Source organism: Gastrolobium bilobum, unplaced genomic scaffold (assembly GCF_033153095.1).
Source record: "Gastrolobium bilobum isolate Gb01-03AN ecotype WA unplaced genomic scaffold, APGP_CSIRO_Gbil_v1 utg2134, whole genome shotgun sequence".
NCBI classification, from domain to species: Eukaryota; Viridiplantae; Streptophyta; class Magnoliopsida; order Fabales; family Fabaceae; genus Gastrolobium; species Gastrolobium bilobum.
In genome coordinates this window covers 712,596-733,991 of record NW_026899657.1, presented here as the reverse complement: position 1 = coordinate 733,991, position 21,396 = coordinate 712,596, and the positions used below count along the sequence as shown (strand labels likewise).

General features: G+C 33.0%; 2 protein-coding genes and 1 pseudogene across 2 annotated transcripts; 1 reads left to right on the top strand and 2 right to left on the bottom strand.

Moving 5' to 3' along the window:
- Positions 1 to 345: 345 nt before the first annotated feature.
- Positions 346 to 2,537, bottom strand: LOC133292364 (uncharacterized GPI-anchored protein At4g28100-like). Its single transcript, XM_061490771.1, has 2 exons — positions 1,923 to 2,537; positions 346 to 666 (listed from the first exon to the last, which is right to left on the bottom strand). Exons 1-2 carry the CDS (start codon positions 2,535 to 2,537, stop codon positions 346 to 348), a joined length of 936 nt encoding a protein of 311 aa, XP_061346755.1.
- A 107-nt stretch (positions 2,538 to 2,644) lies between these two features.
- LOC133292363 (malate dehydrogenase 1, glyoxysomal-like) lies at positions 2,645 to 5,372 on the top strand (annotated as a pseudogene).
- A 14,156-nt stretch (positions 5,373 to 19,528) lies between these two features.
- LOC133292379 (transcription factor MYB41-like) lies at positions 19,529 to 21,149 on the bottom strand. The gene is made up of 3 exons (XM_061490786.1): positions 21,017 to 21,149; positions 20,801 to 20,930; positions 19,529 to 20,237 (listed from the first exon to the last, which is right to left on the bottom strand). Exons 1-3 carry the CDS (start codon positions 21,147 to 21,149, stop codon positions 19,529 to 19,531), a joined length of 972 nt encoding a protein of 323 aa, XP_061346770.1.
- Positions 21,150 to 21,396: the final 247 nt, after the last annotated feature.

Sequence of the window (21,396 nt, the reverse complement as noted above, 5' to 3'; positions counted from 1 at the left end):
TATTGTAAAATCTATTGCAGATTTTGTTATAAAAAAAAAAAAAAATCTATTGCAGATTTGGTTCTCTAACTACGATAAATACATTTAAAATAATTAATATATTCCATAAAGAGAGAAAAAAAATATTAGCAACTATATACAAGCTCAAAAAGGACACGTGAAATGTAAAATGGCATTCCTAGTCGCACTCGCACCATGAATAGACAAAATCGTTAATGAAGTACGAAATTTACAGTGAGAAAAGACAAAAACTCAGAAAGACCTCATTGCATATTTTTGTCCAATAGCTTCACGTGATAAGAGAAGAGGACCCTCATCACGAGCTGCTAGGGGGAACCTTCAAGTTCAAACAGAAGCAGAGTTCAGGACGATCAGTGGCACAAGCACAAGCGTTATCCAAAGTAATATCAACGGCGAAGATGAGGCCTGGCTCTTTTCGAATTGCAGAGAATCAACGGCCAAGGGCATGTTCTCCTGGTCAGGGCTACATTTGGTTTCGTGTGGATGAGCTCCGTACATAACTGCACGCAACACCGCCGAAACAGTTGGTATATACGCCGTTTTGTTCCTCCCTAGAAGCCATGTCAGAGCCATCAGTTGGCAGTCTCGGTTGAACATCTTCCTAGCCCTCTCATTCTCCTTGCTCTCCTTCTTGTATACTTTTACCTGTGTGTTAATCAACCAAACCTTATTTCACTCAATACTTTAAAAACAGGATTAATCAAGATCATGAATAACAAATCGTTGGCTTAGACCAAATCGTAGACAATGTAAAAGTTAAGCCTATATTATAGCTAGGTCCTGTGCCCACCATTTGGAAAAAGGAGAAGGTTCTAGCAATTGGCAATTATTTGTTGAGATCATTTTGAATCATGCAAGTAGTCTTAGATTGGGATAAGATTTTTTCATTTGATATTAAATTATTTTTTTAGAAAATACTAGTGGATGTAAAAAATCCTAATCGGTCCGATTAGTCCAATTTTAGATTTGAGCCTCTTCATCTTTCGTAAGAGTTGTGACTCTTAAGTGTAAATTAATTTTACTCCCATTTATAATGAGACATAGTAAAAATGGGTTATAGTCATTTTATATCTATAAATTATATTTTTAATATTAGATGTTGATTTTATTAATATTTAATAACTCTGATTTTGGATAATGAGAATTAGTATAAGATTTATTATTTTTATAAGGGTGCAAGGATAACATGCACTAAAATAAAAATTCATTTTTCTAATTTCCATGGTGAGCAGAGGTACTAAACGAACCAGAGACATTTGGCTCGGCTCGTGAAGGCCTGAATTTATATGTCTAAAATTGGTTGTTGGCCTAATATATTAATTTTTATTTTATATTTTTTATACTACTTATAATATCTCTCTCCTTAATCAATTGCATCCTATTTTATTGGTTAAATAGACATTTCGAATGATTTTATTTTATATTATGTTGTTTGGATATACATTGAATTTACGAATATTTATGAAATTATTAGTGATGTTGATTGTATATTCTGTTTGGAGAAATTTTTATTGTCTTATTTTTTTATATAGGCTAAATCAGGTTTTTGTTTTTTGTAAATAAATCAAGCCATTGATCAATAATTATATTCATAATAGCTAATAAGTTTCGTCAGATCAGACTGACACATTTAAACACCAGATAAAATCTCGACTCGACTTGCTTGCCCTGTTAATATTCGTAACGGTGAGTTACTTCCACTCCATTTTCATATTCATGACATTCCTAATTAGGCCAACATTAGTATTCAACTAATTAAATTTAAAAAAATAAAATTCAAGGCTGCATTATGATCATATGCCCCAAATTAATATACTCTCAATGAAAGATCAACTTTAGCAAAATCCGACAAAGACACGAAGGAAAAGGGCAAGCATGAAATAGGGATAATAATTTATAACCTCTTGTAGGGCACCGAGGCATTTGGTGCAACCAGCATAGGAAGAGTTACGGCAATTCTTCTCCAAGTTTCGAACGGCAGCACTAGGGGTTGCGTTTTGAGCACGAGAGACGTTGCGAATTAAAGAAGAAACGTTAAACGCAGAGAGACAATTCAGGGAACTTAACTGGTGAAGCCTGATCCCACAGAAACACATTATGGCGTCACAGCTCGCGTTGGGTTGTGGGATTTGAATGTTTCGTTTACGAAGCGAGTCTTGGAGCGAGTTCACACATCTCTGCGAGTCGTCGTTTGGCATCATCGGAAGATCGCCGGAGGTCGCCGGAGCCGGAGCAGAAACCTCCAGAGCCGTTCGTGCGTGAGCTGCGAAAAGCCAAGCCGCGAGCACCGGACAGCACCGGCTGCGGTCGAGGTTTTTGCCGCAGGCGTCGTTGACGCCGCCGAATAGCTCGTTGGAGAGGTCGAGACGGCAGATTTGGGTCTGTGTTTGAGTCGGAGATGCAGGGACGGTGGTGGAGGAAGGGTAGTCACCGCCACCGTGTTCCAGAGCATGTGAAACGTGTAATATTGAGGTTAAGAAAACAATGCACGCGAGAATTGAAGTGAATGATTGCATTTTTATTTTTTTTTATTTACTTCTAAGCTGAATATGTGAACTATGAAGTGGGTTGTTATTAGTATTGTGCGAGGAAAAACGATGGAAAATGAAAAATAAATAAATAAATGGGTTTTGATAACAAATGGAGGGTTAGGATAGGGATAAAGCAGGTAAAGAAGAGTTTGTCAGAGAATTTGGCAGCTTGTGTTGTCCTTTTATCTTTTTCATTTTTCTCTTTTTTCTTCTGTGTCATTGTTCTTTATTCTCAATCTCATCATATTTTATTTATTTATTTATTTTACTATTTTTTGATTTTGGCACGTACTGGAGTCTCTCATTTTTTTTAAATTGATCTTCTCGTATTTAATTTTATGTGATTATGTTATATAAAAAAATTATAATTATATAAAGTTTAATTAATGGTGATATTTTGTAATTAATTATTTTAATATTTTTTCTCTTTCTTTCAATTTTACCATTGATCCACTTTTGTATGATTGTGATTTCTCTACGTGGTATGATAATGCTAATTAATACATAAGAAAATTCACTCCCCTCATTATTTGACTTTAGGAAATGTCACTTCAATAAAAAAAATTAACAATTAGGAAACATTGGGCCTGTTTGATTATATTTTGATTTTTTAATTTGTTCTTAAAACTGTTATGTAGAAAAGTTATAGAAACAGTTATTTTTTGTATTTTTTTTGTTTTGAAAATTAAAAATCAAAACAAAAAACAAAAATAATGTCTGTTCTCTAAATTTGATTCTAAAAACAAAAAAACAATTATAGTTTTTAAAATATTTTTTGCAAAACAAACTTTATCAAACGAGTTTTTTTTTTTTTTCTTCTGAAAACTAAAAAATTATTTTTAAAAACAGTAATCAACTGAGCTATTGTTATTTAAAAGTTGTTTTTTTACTAAAGTATCACTTTTAATTAAAAATAAAAAAGAGAAGAATCTCCTATTGACGTTGCCAAGACTGCAAAGTCAAACCTTTTGGAAAAAGTATCTAACACTTTTCTTGTCTCCAAATAGTCTGGCTCCCTTACGTGTTTGTTAATACAGCGCAACTATCCAAGATGCATCTTCTAAAATCAAACTCTTACGTGTGTGTTACATTAGAAAGTGTCATTTGTATTGTCTTCATAACAATTTAGTTTAGCTCTTCTTGAAACTGATACAAACTACGACCTTGCGTTGTAAATGAAATAGCTTAATTCCCCATGAGGGCCTTGACATAACCTTTTTTACATTTAATATGGGATGTGCATATCAAAGGTGTGATGGTATGAATAGTTGCTTAATCATGATGTTATAATTAATGGCTTTTTGACCCTTATAACCCTTTATTAATAATTAATTACTAAATTGACCTTCATTATAAATTATTTTAAAAATTTAACCGCCTCCAAAAACATAACACCAATCTGCCCCTGTTTGACCGTTGACCACCAAGCCTACCCGGGTACACCCCTCCCTACCCGGATATTTTTTGAAATTTTATGCCTAACCGGGTAGGAAGGGGTGTACCCGGGTATATTTCTTGAGATCTGGAAAATTGCTTGAACTATTTACCCGGGTAAGGAGGGTGTACCCGGGTAAATATGTGTCTGTAGCAGTTTTGCCTTGTTTTATAGCCTAAATTGATGCTGGAACTTATCTTGGTTTAGCTGCTATGTGTTCGAATAATGCAAATTTTTTTGGGGGCTTCTAGGTTCGTGGCTTTTTGGGGCAGCCACAACTTGAGAGTGCACTCATTGGCATGGACTTAGTAGTTATACCTGCTGGTGTGCCAAGGAAACCTAGAATGACAAGGGATGATTTATTTAAAATAAATGTTGGAATTGTGAGGACCCTTTGTGAAGGAATTGCCAAGTGCTGCCCCAATGCTATTGTCAACTTGATTAGCAATCCAGTGAATTCCACTGTTGCAATTGCTGCTTAGGTTTTTAAGAAAGCTGGTACATATGATCCAAAGCGGCTCCTGGGTGTTACAACCCTTGACGGTGTGAGGGAAAATACTTTTGTGGTAAGCATTGCTTTCCTGTTCTTATTTAAACAGCCTATGCCCCATAATTAAATTTCCTTCTTGTTGTGTTGCAGAACTAAAATATCGAAAAGGAGACAGAAAGTTTAAAATATAATCAAGGTCTTGAATCTATAACTAATGAGGATTCACATAACTCCTAAATGTTAACTGTTAGATCCAATTAGTTTATTTAAGTTTTTTTGAGAAATATTTATAATTATAACAATGGGTTGGACATAACAGATATTTCCATATTGTGAGATTTATTTACAATGCTACTTTAGTGGAATTGCATGAGTAAGGTTGGTGTTGGTCCTGTCATGTTTTTTTCTTGCAGGCAGAGGTACTGAGAGTTGATCCAAGAGAGGTTGATGTTCCGGTAGTGGGAGGTCATTCAGGAGTCACAAAACGTTCTCAACTCATTGCTCGCTTTCCCCAAATGGAGCCTCTCATCACTGTTCAACCAAATCAAGCAATTTACCCGGGTACACCCCTCCTTACCCGGGTAAATAGTTCAAGCAATTTTCCAGATCTCAAGAAATATACCCGGGTACACCCCTTCCTACCCGGGTAGGGAGGGGTGTACCTGGGTAAGCTTGGTAGTCAACGGTCAAACAGGGGCAGATTGATGTTATGTTTTTGGAGGGGGTTAAATTTTTGAAATAGTTTAAAATAAAAGTCAATTTGATAATTAATTATTAATAAAAGATTATAAGGGTCAAAAAGCCTATAATTAACATAACAGAACTTTTTCTTATATTCAGACAAGTGATTCAGTGAAGAGCTATTCCTGGTTTCTTGAAATCTTTAGGTAGGTAATGAGGGGACCGGAGTCGTACGTTGGCGGAACATTTTCAAATGGTTTTGGCAAAGAAATCCATATGTACACCACTTTTTAACTTTTAACAAGGCAATGATGTCTTTATGATATTTCACGAAACTTTTTGATCTCTCAAGTCTGAAGGACCTCCTAAGTACTACTAAAGTGTCGTGCTAAAAGATTTTGCTAACCAAACTCCTTTGGTACAAGTGGAAGGAATCTGGATCCTTAATCAATGATCTCGAGTTGGAATAGAAAAAAAAGATTTGGGAGAGTCACTCCCGAAAGGGTCAGATCCATGCTCGAAAAGGGATTAGTTCTCGGTTACGGCTGAAGGATATCCTTGAGTTTACTCAAAAAAGAAAAAAAGATTTTGCTAAAATGTTTGGATGATGTCAAGGTTTAATGGAGATTTTAAATTGAAGATTGGAAGCAAAGAAGTATATATATTAGATATTTTTATATTTTAAATTTGTTACACGCTTCGTTATATCACATAATGTCTCTATGAGCTTTATTGCATTACATGCATTTAGCTTTATGCATTTCACATTAAAATTAACTTTTTTAAGGGTTTGGTTTAAAATCAATTAGAAAAATCAGTTTTAAAAAGAAACATATGAAAACTAAATAAAAACTATTTCATATTAAAAATTAGTTTTAAAATATGAAAACACTGGCTCTCATCTTTTTCTCTAGAAATCATTGGTTCGTGATTCATTTTTTGCTCTCTTGACTTTAAACTTTTGAGAAAAGGAAAAGGCATTTTGTCTCTCTGTTCGATACACCTCTGTTCCATACACCATCCAAAAGAAAAAAGAAAGAACCGGGTGTGTGTATCTCCTCGAGTGAAGAATTTCTAGGATTCTTTTTGTACCAAAATCGTGAATCCTCCTTCTTAGTGGTGGGTGTATCCTTTTCTTGGAGAAAAATCTAGTTCTTCATGTGAGATCAAATCCCTTGAATCAAATTATTTTGGGACTGTTTAGTGTATACTCTAGAAACTTAGTTTCTTTTGTTAATCATTGATTTGAAAATTTAATCTGAAATTTCCAGATCTTTAGTTCATATGTTTTACATAGTGTTGTAACAGTTTCATAAATTCCATTTTCCGCTATATTTTTATAGTGTTGTAGCATCTTACTGGTTTTGGTATACGTGCTGTAGCACTTAAATTGTTTTATGATATTTGAAATTTAATCACTTTCTGATTTGTGTAAGAAATGTTATTGTTGCGTTTATTCTTTGTTTAAAAGGTCAGGTACAATTTATTTACTTTCATATATTCATTTAGGATTGTGTTAGCATTTGGGTCTATAGGGACTGCTAGTAAGATCATAACACTGTAATAATTGTGTGATTATTATTTGAACTAAAATAGTAAAATAATTTGACAACAGTCAATCTTGTTATGTTAGTGTGGTGATTGAACAGTTAAGTTCAACTTTGTCGAGGCATATCAATTTTACAGATATGTGTAAATTTTTGTTTAAAAAAAATATGGAAACATCTATTCACCCCCTCCCTCTCTAGGTGTTCTTTCACATCCTAGATAAAGAAGTCACTTGCCCAACAAAGTCTCATACTTTAATGTCTCATCCTCTTTCTTTTCTTTTTTGTTGTTGTTATTTTTAAGTCAAGATATGGTTGTTAAGTAACAGACTTAACATGTTTTTATGTTCTTAACTTTATAGCTTAATTATAGAGCACATAGACATAACTAGAATCTATAAGCTTACATCTTTTTATGATTTTGTCCTCCGGCATGAGAAAATTAGGATATTGGGCAAGTGGCTTTTTTACAGGATGCTTGCGGAACATCTAGAGGGGAGGTGAATCGGTGTTCTAAACTTTTTATGTGTAGATCTTTAGATTTGTAAAGTCTAGACAAAGGTAAACTTTTATCAGTTCAATCACCACACCAACACAAAAGATAGACAATTCAAAATTATTTTACAAATTTAATTCAGTAAACAATCACACAACTATAATAATTTTACTAATTTTACCTTAGGTCCCTATATGCAAAATGATTTCTATATGATGTATATCAATAGAAAAAGTACCTGACCTTTTATTTTACAGAGAAAACGCAGCAACAAGCTTTCTTACAAAAATCAAAACATGACTAACTTCCAAATATTAGAAAACAGTTTATGTGCTACAACAATTATATTAGAACCAGTAAGGTGTTACAACACTTTCAAACGAGAATAAGTGTAACTGTCAGTCTCTAAATAGAATATTCAAAAATTAAATCAGAGAGACAAAGACACACAATATATCCTGGTTCACATCCACTAAGCCTAAATTGGGTGCTACGTCCAAACTGAAGTAACCATAGATATTTTATTTATCATAAATGTACCTGTTTTACAAACACGCTTCACATAAGCAATCAAATAAAATATTAAAAATCTTCCTAGTGCCTACACCGCTCCAAGCTTTGAGAATACTCTCAAGCCGAATCTATGGAGTTCACCAACTCTTCTCACACAAGAACTCCACACACTCTAGTGGACTCTTGAGGCTCCAGGCCTTGAGACACACTCTCAAGCTAAGCACAAGGTCGCCAACCCACTCGGTTGCATCCACACACTTAGCACAGATTTTTTACACACGCGCACTTCACTTTAAACAACCAATACAAAATTTTTCAGAACTGTAACAAGTGAAATTAATAAAAAAAAATACCATATTCTATCACACCAAATATACCACGTTAATATCAAACTAAACTCCAAAATTTATGATGTATGTAGAAAATTATTGCAAGGATATATGAATCAAAATCCCTAAAATTTATGCAACAAAGAGCTTCGATATATCAAGATTAAATTTCTAATCAATGAACTTCAAGAGATATGATTTAAACAGAATTTATCACAATATAAACAGAAAAATCAGATTTGAAATTGTAATAGTAAATCTCTGAACCAATGAACAATTCAAGAGATTTAATTTTCAGAGTATACCAGTCAAAATCTCTAAAACATATGAATTAATAGATCTGAAAATTTCAGATTAAATGCTTTAAATCAAAGATTCACAAAGGATTTGAGTTTCTTGAGTATACCATAAAAAGCCCCAATTTTTTGTTTCAAAGGATTTGATCTCACATATAGAATCAGATTTTTCTCAAAAAAATGATGCACCCACCGGGAAGAATGATGAAGGAGGACTCACGATTTTAGCACAAAAAAAATACCCAAAATTTTTATTCTGAACCCACACGAAAATAAGGAAAGCAGAAGCGGTGTGGAAGAAATATGAGCTCCAGCCAAAAGAATGAAGAGACGATGATGAAGACTCTTCTTTTGAGATCAAAAGTTTTTTGGACAATATGTTAACAGATAGAAAACGAGATTGCTTCTTCTTGAACTATTTTTCCAGAGCGTAAAAGTATAGGTACTGTGAAAGATGTATATGATTGGAAAAGTTTCTCTTTTTTATTAGGGTAAAATCCTAAGATAAGTTATCTTCCGTGAGTCCAAAACAACGTTGTTTTGAGACGGAAATCAAGATATTTTTGTAATTATAATATATTGCAGAGTTATATTAGTCTTTATCATTATAATTTTTTAATTTTATAACCTTAGAACGACATCGTTTTGAGTCACTGGAGATAACTTTATCTCCGGTGTCTGGAGAAATACTTTTCCCTTTTTATTATTATTATTATTATTATAAAGAAATATTTCGATCATTTTGTTTTACAGGAAAGGTGCAAGCAGTTTCTTTTACACTTTTTCTAATAAAAACAAAACTTATGACTAAATTAATTTTATATTTTATTTAAGAGAACAAACCCACGTGAAGAATAGTGACCAATGTACCACACATTGGTCACTTTTTTATCAGTATGTCACGCGAACAGTGTTATTTCTCAAAATGCCACGTGTCCGAGTTCGTTACAATGCTAAACGAACTTGATTTGCTGATGTGGCGTGTTTCTTGTGGCCATCTAGTTCACTACTAGGTGTAGCGAACTAGGTGACAATTAATATCTTTTTGATCTAACAAAAACAGAACACGTGACAGTATTATAGAAAATCACTAGGGGTAATAGCGAACTAAGTAAAAATAACTGTTAAAACATGTGTCTGACACAAACAAGTTTGCTACACTAAGTAGCGAACTGTGTGCCTATAATTAATACCCCTCAGTACTCACTTTTGGCCTAATCTTGTACTAGTAGATGTCCCTTTATTATTTAGTGGCACATAGTTCGCTACATTAAGTAGCGAAATTATGTGTGTCAGATGACTTTTACTTAGTTCGCTATTATCTCTAGCGAACTTCTATGACACTGTCACATGTTCTGCTTTTGTCAGAGCAGAGGGATATTAATTGTCACCTAGTTCGCTACTCTCAGTGATGAACTCGCCCTCGCGGCATATTGAGAAATAATATTGTTCGCGTGGTATTTGCATAAAAAAATTGGTAAACAATGACATTTTGGTCACTGTTCCCTCACGTGACTATATATTTTTTAAATTATTGAACCTGATTGCTTTATCAAATTGTAAAAGCTACTTTTCATTTTATTTTAAAAACTACTTTTTACTTTAGTTTTTATATTATTTTATTATTTATTAAAACAGATTTCTTTTAATTTCTATTTCTAAAATGAAATGCATATAATGCAATGGAGCTTAGAGAAATATTATGTGATATAATATAATGCGTGACAAAATTTTAAAAATCTAATTACTTGTGTCTTCAAGCTCCATTTTTAATTTAAGATTTCTTGTAAATTATTTATCATCATCAAATATATATTCCATAACACTTAGGATGTCTTCTTAGGTGGTTTGGGCTTTGTGAAACAAAGGAGCTCAAAGCCAAGATATTAGCACAAAGGAAAACCATACAATACAGCATTTATACAAAATTTCAGCAAAAATTACATAAGAGAAAAAGATGAAAAAGACATAAATTTTCAACATATAGTAGATTTGCTTCCATTATCCAAAAAAAGAAAGAAAAAGATTTGCTTCCTTTTTTTTCTGGCTGGGTTGGTTCTTTCCTTTTGTTTGATAACGTTAAACATTCCCATTTCTTTAATATTCGAGTTTAATTGATATGAACAATTAATTTAAATAAATTTTATACTGGTATTTATTAATATTTTGACACATTATCCATTATCATCTCATTGTTTTATTATTTTAAATAAAGGTAATCACTTATTATATGTCAAAAATTAGCAGATGTCATAATAAACTTATTAACGTTAACAATAACAACTAATTAAATTCATTTTATTTAAAAATATTTTATATGAGAAAGCGTTGTTGCTTTATGTTTTTGTAAAATTTGGGCTGGTCCTTTTGCAGTATTTTATGGAAATAGTTTATTGATTGCGATTCCTTGTTCCAAAAAAACAAGCATTTCCTAGTTGGGCTCACTTTTCTCAAGCCCATAGAAGACTAATTTTCAGATTGATCAGTTTGGAAGACTTACGTACATGGTTGCCTACCAGGGCAATGGCAAACATCATTAGTATATCGACGTTGCTATTTTTATATAGTCTAAAAGTTATATTTATAAGAGCATGTTTGGTGCATAGTATAGGATAAGGCCTGATAGTATAAGATATGATAGTATAAGGCCTGATTGTATAAGACCTGATTGAATTTTAATACTATCTAGCGTTTGACACAGTATTGTATAAAATAATATATTGTATAAAATAATATCATCTAGTATTTGGTAATGTACTGTATAATACTATATATGATAAAAATAAATATTTTTAATAAAAATATCCTTTAATAAAGAATTTATATAATTCTTCAAAAAATATCATATGATATTAATTTTAATAAAAATTTATTGATCAATGTGTCCAAAATATAAATTAATTTTTATAAAAATAAAAATATAATATATTGAAAAGTTAATTTTTATTTTAATAGATTAATATTAAAATAATATATTAATTTTTGAGAATTACATTGGTCAACGATGTTAATATATCAATCTCTTATCAGACCTTATCCCTCACCCTTAGGCCGGATTAAGTTATACATCGTTTTGGTGTATTAAGGGATTGTGCTGTATAAACTTATACTATACGATGGTCACACCAAACAACTGAAAATGTCATAACGTAAAGTATAAGCTTATACTATCATGCCTTATACGTCATACCAAACAGGCCCTTACAAACTATACTATGTACTATGTAGCATGTACTACCAATAGTATATAGTATAGTTTGTAAGAGTTTATAATAAATTTTTTTATAATTTTAACCTATCTCTTTTATATAACCCTAAACTATAAAAATTATTATGCAACATATTATATATAAACTTTTTATTTTTAAGACCATTAGGTACCTCACACCATTTGACTCCTGCACTCCAACTAGTCTATTCCCATCCAGCTTAGTTTGTTAACTGAATAACAGTTCATGGTTACAAACATTATGTAAATGTAAATGTAATACAAAAAGTGATGTATTTTATTTCCACAACGTTTTCATTGAGCTCGATCTATCCGTAGGGTGGTCATGATTTTACAGCGATTCCCTTCAAGCACAGAAAGTATTGATCAATGATACGTACAGCAACTTACAAATATTAAGATTTGAGAACATCTACACCTTGTTCGAAAGAACATAAAATCGATCCCATTATTTCAATTTTTAAGTATCTGTTAGATTTCGAAACACATAAGTTGCCATAGCAATGTCTTTAGCAATAATACTGTCACTGGAGAAATGGTTAAACCAGAATTGTTACACAATACCATGATGTGGTTTCAGTGTATGATCAGTGCGAGGTGCCTCTTATCCGTACCTCAGTTACTGTTGTTTTCTTATTTTGCCAACCTTGTTTACGTATAAAAAAGTGTTAAAAAAATTAACACTGGATGTACTTTCTGAAATTTAATAATCTCCTGATTACTTTTTTTTTATTTGAAAAAAATTAAGATTAAGTGAAATTAGACATCGGTATCTCACTTAGGTTATGGAAAACCCCTCAATTTCTTTGAAAATTTTCGGAAGGAATTACATATCACCCACCAACAAAGTCCTCACATTGATCGGTTTGAACCTACGCCCTTGAGAGGAATGGACCAAACTATTGACCAACTGTACCCACTTTTGTTGACTAATCTCCTCATTACTTATAGAGCTGGCAAAATGGGCCCAGCTCGCCGGGCCGGCCCGCCCCGTCCCGTCATGCTGAGTTTTTCAAATCCGTTGTCCGCCAAGCCTGCCCTGCCAAGTTCGCCAGCCCGTCCGGGCTGATTTTCTTTTATTTTTTTATTTTTAGTGTAAAATGTCACGGGCTTGGCGGGCAGCCCGTCCCGCTCGCCCAAACGGAACGGAGCGGGCTGAGATATCTAGCCCACCTTCAAAGGCAAGGCGGGACGGGACGGGACGGGGCAGGCAGGCCGCTTTGCCACCTCTAATTAGTAATTACTTAATACAATTCTTGGCCTCAAGGTTTTTTTTTTTTTTCCATTAAAGATAATTTTTCTTGTTTGAAATTGTGTATTGCTTCTAATTTCCTAAAGTCAATAGTGAAGTCAAACTTTCTGTTGAAAAATTCGTCTTGCATTGCATGAGTTACATCTTATCAAGAAAGAAAGTGCCAATGGTACAACTCACATATTGGATTAAATTTTTAATAAAAATCATAACTTGTATCAATATTGAAGTAAAAGTAGCCATTTAATTATGTCCATACAAAATTGCATAAATGGATACATGGGTCAACTACTTCTTCTGTTTATGAAAGGAAATGATGGGGTTAATGGGGTGAAGGTTCCTTTTCCAAGTTGCGGAAGAAAGCCAGGACCAATGTGATTTTTATGGGTCTCTAATTTGTTGATTCAAGATTGTGATTATACAGGAAAGAGAAATGGCGCGACTAGTAAGGACACGGGTGCACTTTTGGGCTCTTAGTAGCGTGAAATCTTGAGCTTTCAAACAGCTTCAGTCTTCTTGCGTGGGGTGGAAGGAGGAGAAAGAATGAAGATAAACAAAAACGAAGAAGGATCCGTTTACAATTTTTTTTTACAAATTGTATTAAGTATGGCCGGTCATACACTCTTAATTAAAATATGATCGATCATACTTATTGTAGTTTGTAAACAAAAAAATTTATAAATATAACTTTTTGCAAGAGAAATATACGAAGATTTTCTTAAATCAATTACTCTAAAAACTTAAATTGTAGCCGAAAGTGTGTCAGTGGGAGCTCATGAGTCATGACTACGATAGTACGTTCTCCCTGTATGGAAGCTTTCTCCGAGTAGTCATATATTATCACTGTCAAATGGGTGAGGGAGAACCCATTGTGGGGACCACTACCAATTGGGTTAAATTACATCAATAATAATAAATAAATTTAATTTATATTTCAACTCAAAATTTTAAAATATTAAATCTATTGATCCATCTATTTATATAGTCACTTAGTTAATTATCAATTAATATGAGACTTCGTCACAATTCAATATTCTAAAAGAATTCACATTCAATGATTTTCATGTTTAATACACTCATTCAATCGTTTAACTTGAATCGTAATCAATACACAGACTTATCTTATGCTGAAATTTTAATTGGTTTTTATTTGAAAAAATAAAAATAAAAATGATACAAATTCTAAACTATATAATTATAAAACCTCTTATACCATGTCATATACTTACTATTTTAAAAGTTAAGCCGCTATTTTTATGGGGTTTGCATTTGTCATTTAACATGACACAACAAACTTTTCTACACACATAACATTTTGTGGGGCTCACACTTCTTGAAGAAAAAAGAAAAATAGAAAATTACGGCACGCAAAACGAATCTCTATAACATTACACAATCACTTTTCCTACAATATAACTCTTATAAAACCCTATTTTTATATCTAACAAAGATCATAGATGTTAGCAATAGATGTCTTGGTTATGGCGGGTTTAAAACACCAAATTTTACCTATAAGCAAAACTTCAAATTCAGTTCGTGAAAAATGCAGGAATTCAAATTATGATCCACAACCTCAACATCGTCGCTGTAATTGCAGCCACAATTTTTTGCAATTTTAGGTATTGTGTAAAGCAACCACAACTTAAAAATCACAAATAAATGTTGACCAAAAGCCTAATCGGTTACCTTGATTTGGTGTCTGATACTGACTAAATTAGAAGTCTTTGGGTTTATTGTTAATTGCAATTTGAAAACCATAATCATGAAGGTGATGTAATTCCACCGTATATGGAGCGTGAGGAACCTTAAGGGGATGTTTGGTTCAGGTTAAATTTTTTTTTACTAGAGAAACGTAATTACTAGGAATCTGTAGGAAAATTGAGTTAGATAGGAAAGTTTAAAAAAAGTTGTTTGGTTGGACAAAATTTCACCAGGAAAATTGAGTGAAATTTCTGAATCCGTGTTTGGTTGAAGATAAAAGATTGATGGGAAAACTTAACGAAGTTACAAAAAAACCCTTTTACACATAACCCTTGTAACTTCTCTGACGCGGTATATCTTGTTCACGGGCGTCTTCTTCGACCAGCTACAAGAATGGAACCAGCTACCAAATAGAGGGTCTTAACATATCTCCACAACGCATACAATCGGGTCCAGCCATTTTCATTAAAATGTGAGAATATACATAAACTGGACTCAAAACTGCAAAAATAACCGAGTTTCATTCTCGTTTACCTGACCTTCCATCATAACCATTTGGCTTTCTTCACTCAAACTTCCATTTGGGTTTCTTCAGAACCGCCAATTTTGGGTTTCAGAACATAGATGAGTGATGTTTTGTAAAAAGTTGTTTGCTGACGTGTGAGGGTAATCTTGTACCACTTTATTCACTTCTCCAGTTTTTAGAAAAATACCACGTCCCAGGCTGCTTTCGTTAACAGTAGTTTTGTCCCTTTTTAACATAATTGTAGATAGCTAGGTAACTGAGAGTGATGGTAAAATTCATGAAATCCTTCTACCAAACGTGGAGAACTGAGAATTCAGAAATCAGTTTGCTAGGAAACCACTCAAAAATCCTAAACCAAACACTACCTAAGGAAAAAATTCAGCTGCCCAGTTTTCTTTTAAGTCCACCGAGAACTTTACATCAAGGCCCGTCAAAAAGTGCTGCTGATTATGTTTTGTATTCACTACCAGTCTACCACTTGTTCTCATGGTCTTAGTACTAAGAAAAATATGAAGAAATTCAGCAATATGCATTTAGTCTCATAGCAAATGATGGATATGTGCATCCATTATTGCTTCTTTTTCTTATTGTCAAGATATAAGTTTGCTTTAGGACTTAGGGAGGACCCATACGCAAAAAATATGAAAGACTTTTTTCAAAATCTTGCTTGTAGAAATGATGTTTTGTATTGTGCGTAAGAAACAAATCCACCAAAAAAAATAAAAATGTGAAAGCTAAAGATACGGTACAAAATACAATGGTCTCGGAAATGAAGTGTGTATGTGGAGTTATGGCCACAAATGTGCCAACAACAAGGTCTTATGTCTAAAAGGAGAAGGGGTTTAATTAATGAGTAAAGGTAAAAAGGTTCCTTTCCCACTTCACGTAGGAAACAAATATGGTCCTATTTGTCGGAAGTGGGCACGTAAGGACAAGGGTACACTTTTTGAGCGTCGCATAATGTCAAAGATCAACTTTCAAATGATAAACGACAACTCTCCATTGCTGTGCTTTCGTAATAAACGCGGCAAGCGTTTCAATTGTTCAAAGTTCAACCATTTTTTGTGGGCGGTGGAGGCTAGAGGGATAGCAAACAAAGGAGAAAATGAAGAGAAGGATAAGTCGAAGATGATGATTGGCTACCATGAGATCAAATTGATTAAAACACGATGGAGGTGGTGTGTGCTTTCCTTTGTCCATGTGTCATATTGTTCTTCAAAGTTACAATTTTAAACTACTTCGCCTTCAGCAATTTGCCACGAGATGGAAAAAGACATTTTTAGTGGAAATGACAACCTTCACCATAAATTGTGCAATTTTTATCCACCATATAATTCATTTCTTTTTTAAGCGTATTACATTTTGTGAGTTGCTTGGATTTTTAAGAGTAGCGAAAATCATTGTTCTGATGGAAGCATAATATTCCAGGATAAAATGAATAATACACACCATTGTCCCATTTTCGTATTATGGTAGATTTTTTATTGTTGATTTTTTTTATGCATCACTCGTTACTTTTTAAAAAATTATATATATATATATGTAAGAAAATACTACTCTTATTTTGCATGAGATAATTATCTCATATTATATCACTTTGAAAATTCCACCCACTTTTTTTTTCTTTTCTTATCCTTTAATGGTGGACTCCACGTGGTTTCTCTCTGTAACATGAGAGAACCACTCTCATGTAAAATGAGAATAGCATTCCCCATATATATATGAGGCATGTTATATTTACAAACTTTTTTGTTTACAAACTCTTATAAACTTCACTATCTTCTCCCAGGAGAACATAGTGCAATTTGCAAAAATTTGTAAAAAAAACTTGTAAACAGATCCTTCCCCTATATATATATATGTGTGTATATATGAGGTTTACATTCTACAGCTGCTGTACATGCAGCAATCAAATAATTGCCATATATATACTTGAAAGCATTAAATGCGGGGAATTATAACCATACAAAAGATGAAAATATTAAATGTGAGAAATCATAATCATACACATGTCGTTGTTGTACGTAAAGCGGCTGCAGAAATGATTTTACTTATATATATATATATGGGATTTATATTTCTGTAGCTGCTGTATGTGCAGATTGCAGCAGTTAAATACTTGCTATATATATATATATATGTGAATGTGAAGCATTAAATGTGGAGAATCATAACCATACAAAAGATGAAAATATTAAACGTGGGAAATCATAACCATACATCTGTCTTTTGCAGTACGTAAAACGGCTATAAAAATGATTTTACCTATATATATAGGGTTAATTTTTCTACATTTAATGTAGATAAATTATCTACATTAAGCCCAAAACGACGTCGTCTTGAGGCGAAAAACAAGATATTTTTCTAATTATAATTTATTTTAGGAATATAATAATTTTTCTCACTATGATTTTCTAATCTTTCAACCCAAAATGACATCGTTTTGAGGAGTGAATATAGATAACTTATCTATATTCTCTGTAAAAACATTAAAGCCATAGTCGTTTTGGAAGTGAATGTAGACAACTTATCTATATTGACTGTAGAAACATTAAAGCCAATATATATATATATATATATATATATATATATATATATATATATATTCAATCGATTATTCGGAGTTCAATTAATTTCGTTTACGGGACCCATTATTATTATTGTTATTAGGGTCATTTTTTCTCTTGTTACTGCAAAAAAAGTCTTCTTCTGCCATCGATTATAATTATGTATTTCAAGGAGTACATAATAATAATATGAATTTTTTTTTTCTCTCACTCTGTTAGCCGGCAACTTTTGAAAAGAGAAAGAGAAAAAAAATAATTTTATAACTATGTACTTTTGTAAAGGATTTTTTTGCTGTAATATAAGAAGTAGATTTCCTTAATTTTATTATTATTATTATTATTATGCATCACACGCTGCTTTTTTTTTTTTTTTTTTTACAATTCCTAAACTATCTAACGAGTACGTAGGTCAATCGGTATTAGCTCAAAGTCTTTAAAGACTTAGTGTGATGTTTAATTGTTTACCCTTCTTCCTTTTCTATCCAAGTGCTGATCTCTTATGCAACTTTTTTTTAAAAATATTCCTAAACCACTTATTCGGCCATTTTTCAAATCAGCATTTAATTTTTTTTATTAAACAAAGACTTTGCAATTCATCAAAAAAAGAAGAAGTTGTATATTATGAAAGAAGTAATATATTATTCTACCTACTTCTTTTCATACCTACTAATTTACAACACTGTTAGATCAGAATCTTAAGTGAAGATAAAAATAGTAAAAGTTAAATGAGATTTTGATCTAAAAATGTTGAGAGTGATAGGTAAAATAGACATAAAAAAAAGAAAGATAAAATAACCCGTGAAAGAAACGTAGAGGGCTTATTTTCAGATATATGATTTCATGGTATAGTACTAATTAAGTATCTAAAAAATTAGTATATGAATAATTTATGTTTTATAAGTAAAATGAACTTATGTATTATTCACATTACTTTTAAGTAAAAATATAATTTTACACAAGATGGCATATTAAAAATATAGTTTCTTGTGTTGTATGAGATAAATTATCTAGTGCCACACAAAAAAGTGGATAAGACCCACCAATTGGGAGAAGAGAGGAAAAAGAAAACAAGTGGTCATATCAATTTTTTTGTTTATTGCATGAAACAAATTTATCTTATAAATATGAGAAACTATATTCCCATTAAAAATGCATAACCATATTCATTTCTTCATATAACAATTCAAATTATTGAGTGGAGTTCAATCTTGACATTTATCACATTAATTAATATCACTATTCCAAAAAGAATAAAGTTGCGCTTTCTTTGATACGATGGCAGCACATAATGTTGAACTTATGATGTTTCGTAAAGTATCAAAACTCGTTATCATTAATTTGAACCCGTGGGACACCAGGAGTTCTGATTCTCCTCAAAGAGATAAGTAGGATCAGTTTAAAAAAAAAAATTAATTAGTCCGATTCTAATAAATTTTGAAGATAAATTTTCAGTTAATTATATTTTATAAGCAAAAATCATCATCCTGTCAAGCGCATGATAACCCTTCGTTTCTTTCTTTTGTAATTATAATTGAACTTCATGTATGGTTAAGTTGATTAAAGCTTTAACAGCGTTCAGAATGTTGTTTTCAACTCATTATTCTGCATGACCCAGGGAAATTTTGCAGTTCCAAAACCAGGGGATTTTACTCTAATGAACATTTTCGGAGTGCAATCAACTACACTTCACCACGCAAAATTGCAACTAGAGAAAACATTCAAAAGAAAAATACTGGTAAAAAAATACAAAGACTATAGTTATCAACAAGAATCATTGACAACTGGGAAGCAAAAATGAACAAAGAAACAACCCGACTACAAAATTCTGTATGAAACAAAAATAAATTACAAGAAGAATATATAAATGCAAACTAACTAGCAGTTTTACAAACACAATCATATTCATGCACATATTTACAAGAAGTCATCAATGTTCAGACTCTCTGGAATTTCTAAATTGAATACGTTGCTGCAATAGGTGTCCCTCTCTTCCTCGGTGCTGCTATTCACATAAGTGGATGATGAATTTAATGGGGTTGGAGTCGATATAGGTGTAGACAGAACTGATTCATAGCCTATGTTTTGGTATGCATCGTTTATGCAATGTACTAATTCCGGGTTCTGTAGCAAATCAACTTGGTTTTGCTGAGAAATATTGAGGTTCTCCCCAAGGTAAGAAGGAATTGAATTCTCCGGGGAACTTGAACAGTTCATGTTTATAACGTTGGTGCTTTGAGTTGGTGTCTGAAACTGACTCATGATCTCTAGTGGTGGGGCAACTTGGCCTTGTACATGAAAATTCCCACCATTGATTTGTTGTAGATTCTGTGAAACCAAGTCTTGGTTGTCATTCTTCATAGATAACAGAGAGGCAGTGGCAGCCAGCTTTAACAACTCTGGGTTCACCAACGCTTGAGCACCCAATAGGCCTTGCAGATTCAGAAAAGATGGGTTACCTAATGCTGACCTGAGGATAGAAGACATGTCAAGTAGATCAAGACGTGGAGCGTGAGTAACAGGGTCGATTCCCATTCGAAGTAGCCTCTTCCTAATGTGGGTGTTCCAATAGTTCTTTATTTCATTGTCTGTTCTTCCTGGTAACCGAGCTGCTATAGCTGACCACCTAAATATGCACAAACAACATAGATTAGCATCTAATATATAAAATAAAACTTACATCACACAAGCATAATCATTCTTTGATTCATGAAAAAAAGTTAATACTTCTTATAAGTGAAATACATAATTATTTAACCCCCGAGGTAGCTCAGTTGGCAGCTGAGCTCTTAAGGGATTGCTTGGTGCAGGGATCAAACCCTGCCTCAAGCAGTTTCTTGGAAAATCTTTGGGGGCCAGAGGATAAGCCAAAAATCTTCGGTTGAGAGATTAGTCTCGTCTTTTCTCCGGTTGCGAAGCTTAGTGCACCCACTGTTACAATGAGGGGCTAGCCCAAACGGGCCGTACCCCGAGGGCATGGTACCCGGAGAAGGTTGAATGGGGATACCTCACGGAAGAGTTCTTTGGACTTGAAGCGCAAATAATACAAGAGTACACTTAACTTATGCTAAAATATCCCTTTTTATTAAAAGAATCGAGGCAATAAAGGAAACTCTAAATCACTTAGTCATATATGATGTTATGAATTAACTCTCTATATTATGCATAGAAGGAAAATTTTACACCTACTTGTTTCCCAGGACACTGTGTAGCTGAATAATGGTCTCTTCTTCTTCAAAGGAGAATCTTCCTCTCTTGATATCAGGCCTCAGGTAATTTGTCCATCGAAGGCGGCAACTCTTGCCACATCTTTGGAGACCTGTAACCAAGAGCATACAAAACGTGTATAGAGTGAGTTGGGGAAGGGTGTATATGAAGAAGAAGAAGAAAACTAGTAGTAGGTACCAGCATTCTTGGGGAGGGTTCGCCAATTTCCTGGTCCATGAGTTTGAATATAGTTGGTAAGTTTGAGATCTTCCTCAGGTGTCCATGGACCTTTTTTGAGTCCATTCTTGTCACAGCAAGGTGATCTTCCCATTTTGGAAGCGGATGAGAAGTAATAAGGTGTATGATTTCCAGAAGGGTAGCCAAAAAGTGCACTCAAATGCCAAAGATAAAAACAGGAACGAAAGTAAACTTTTGTTGGTTCTAATGCAAAGTAAGATGACCCCTGCTTTTATAGCACAAGAAAACAGGGCTATGTGTTTGAAGTCAAAAGGATTTGGTGCCGCCCTTCTGCCACAGTGCCACGTCTTTCTCAATGTAGATGTTAATTATTTATATAC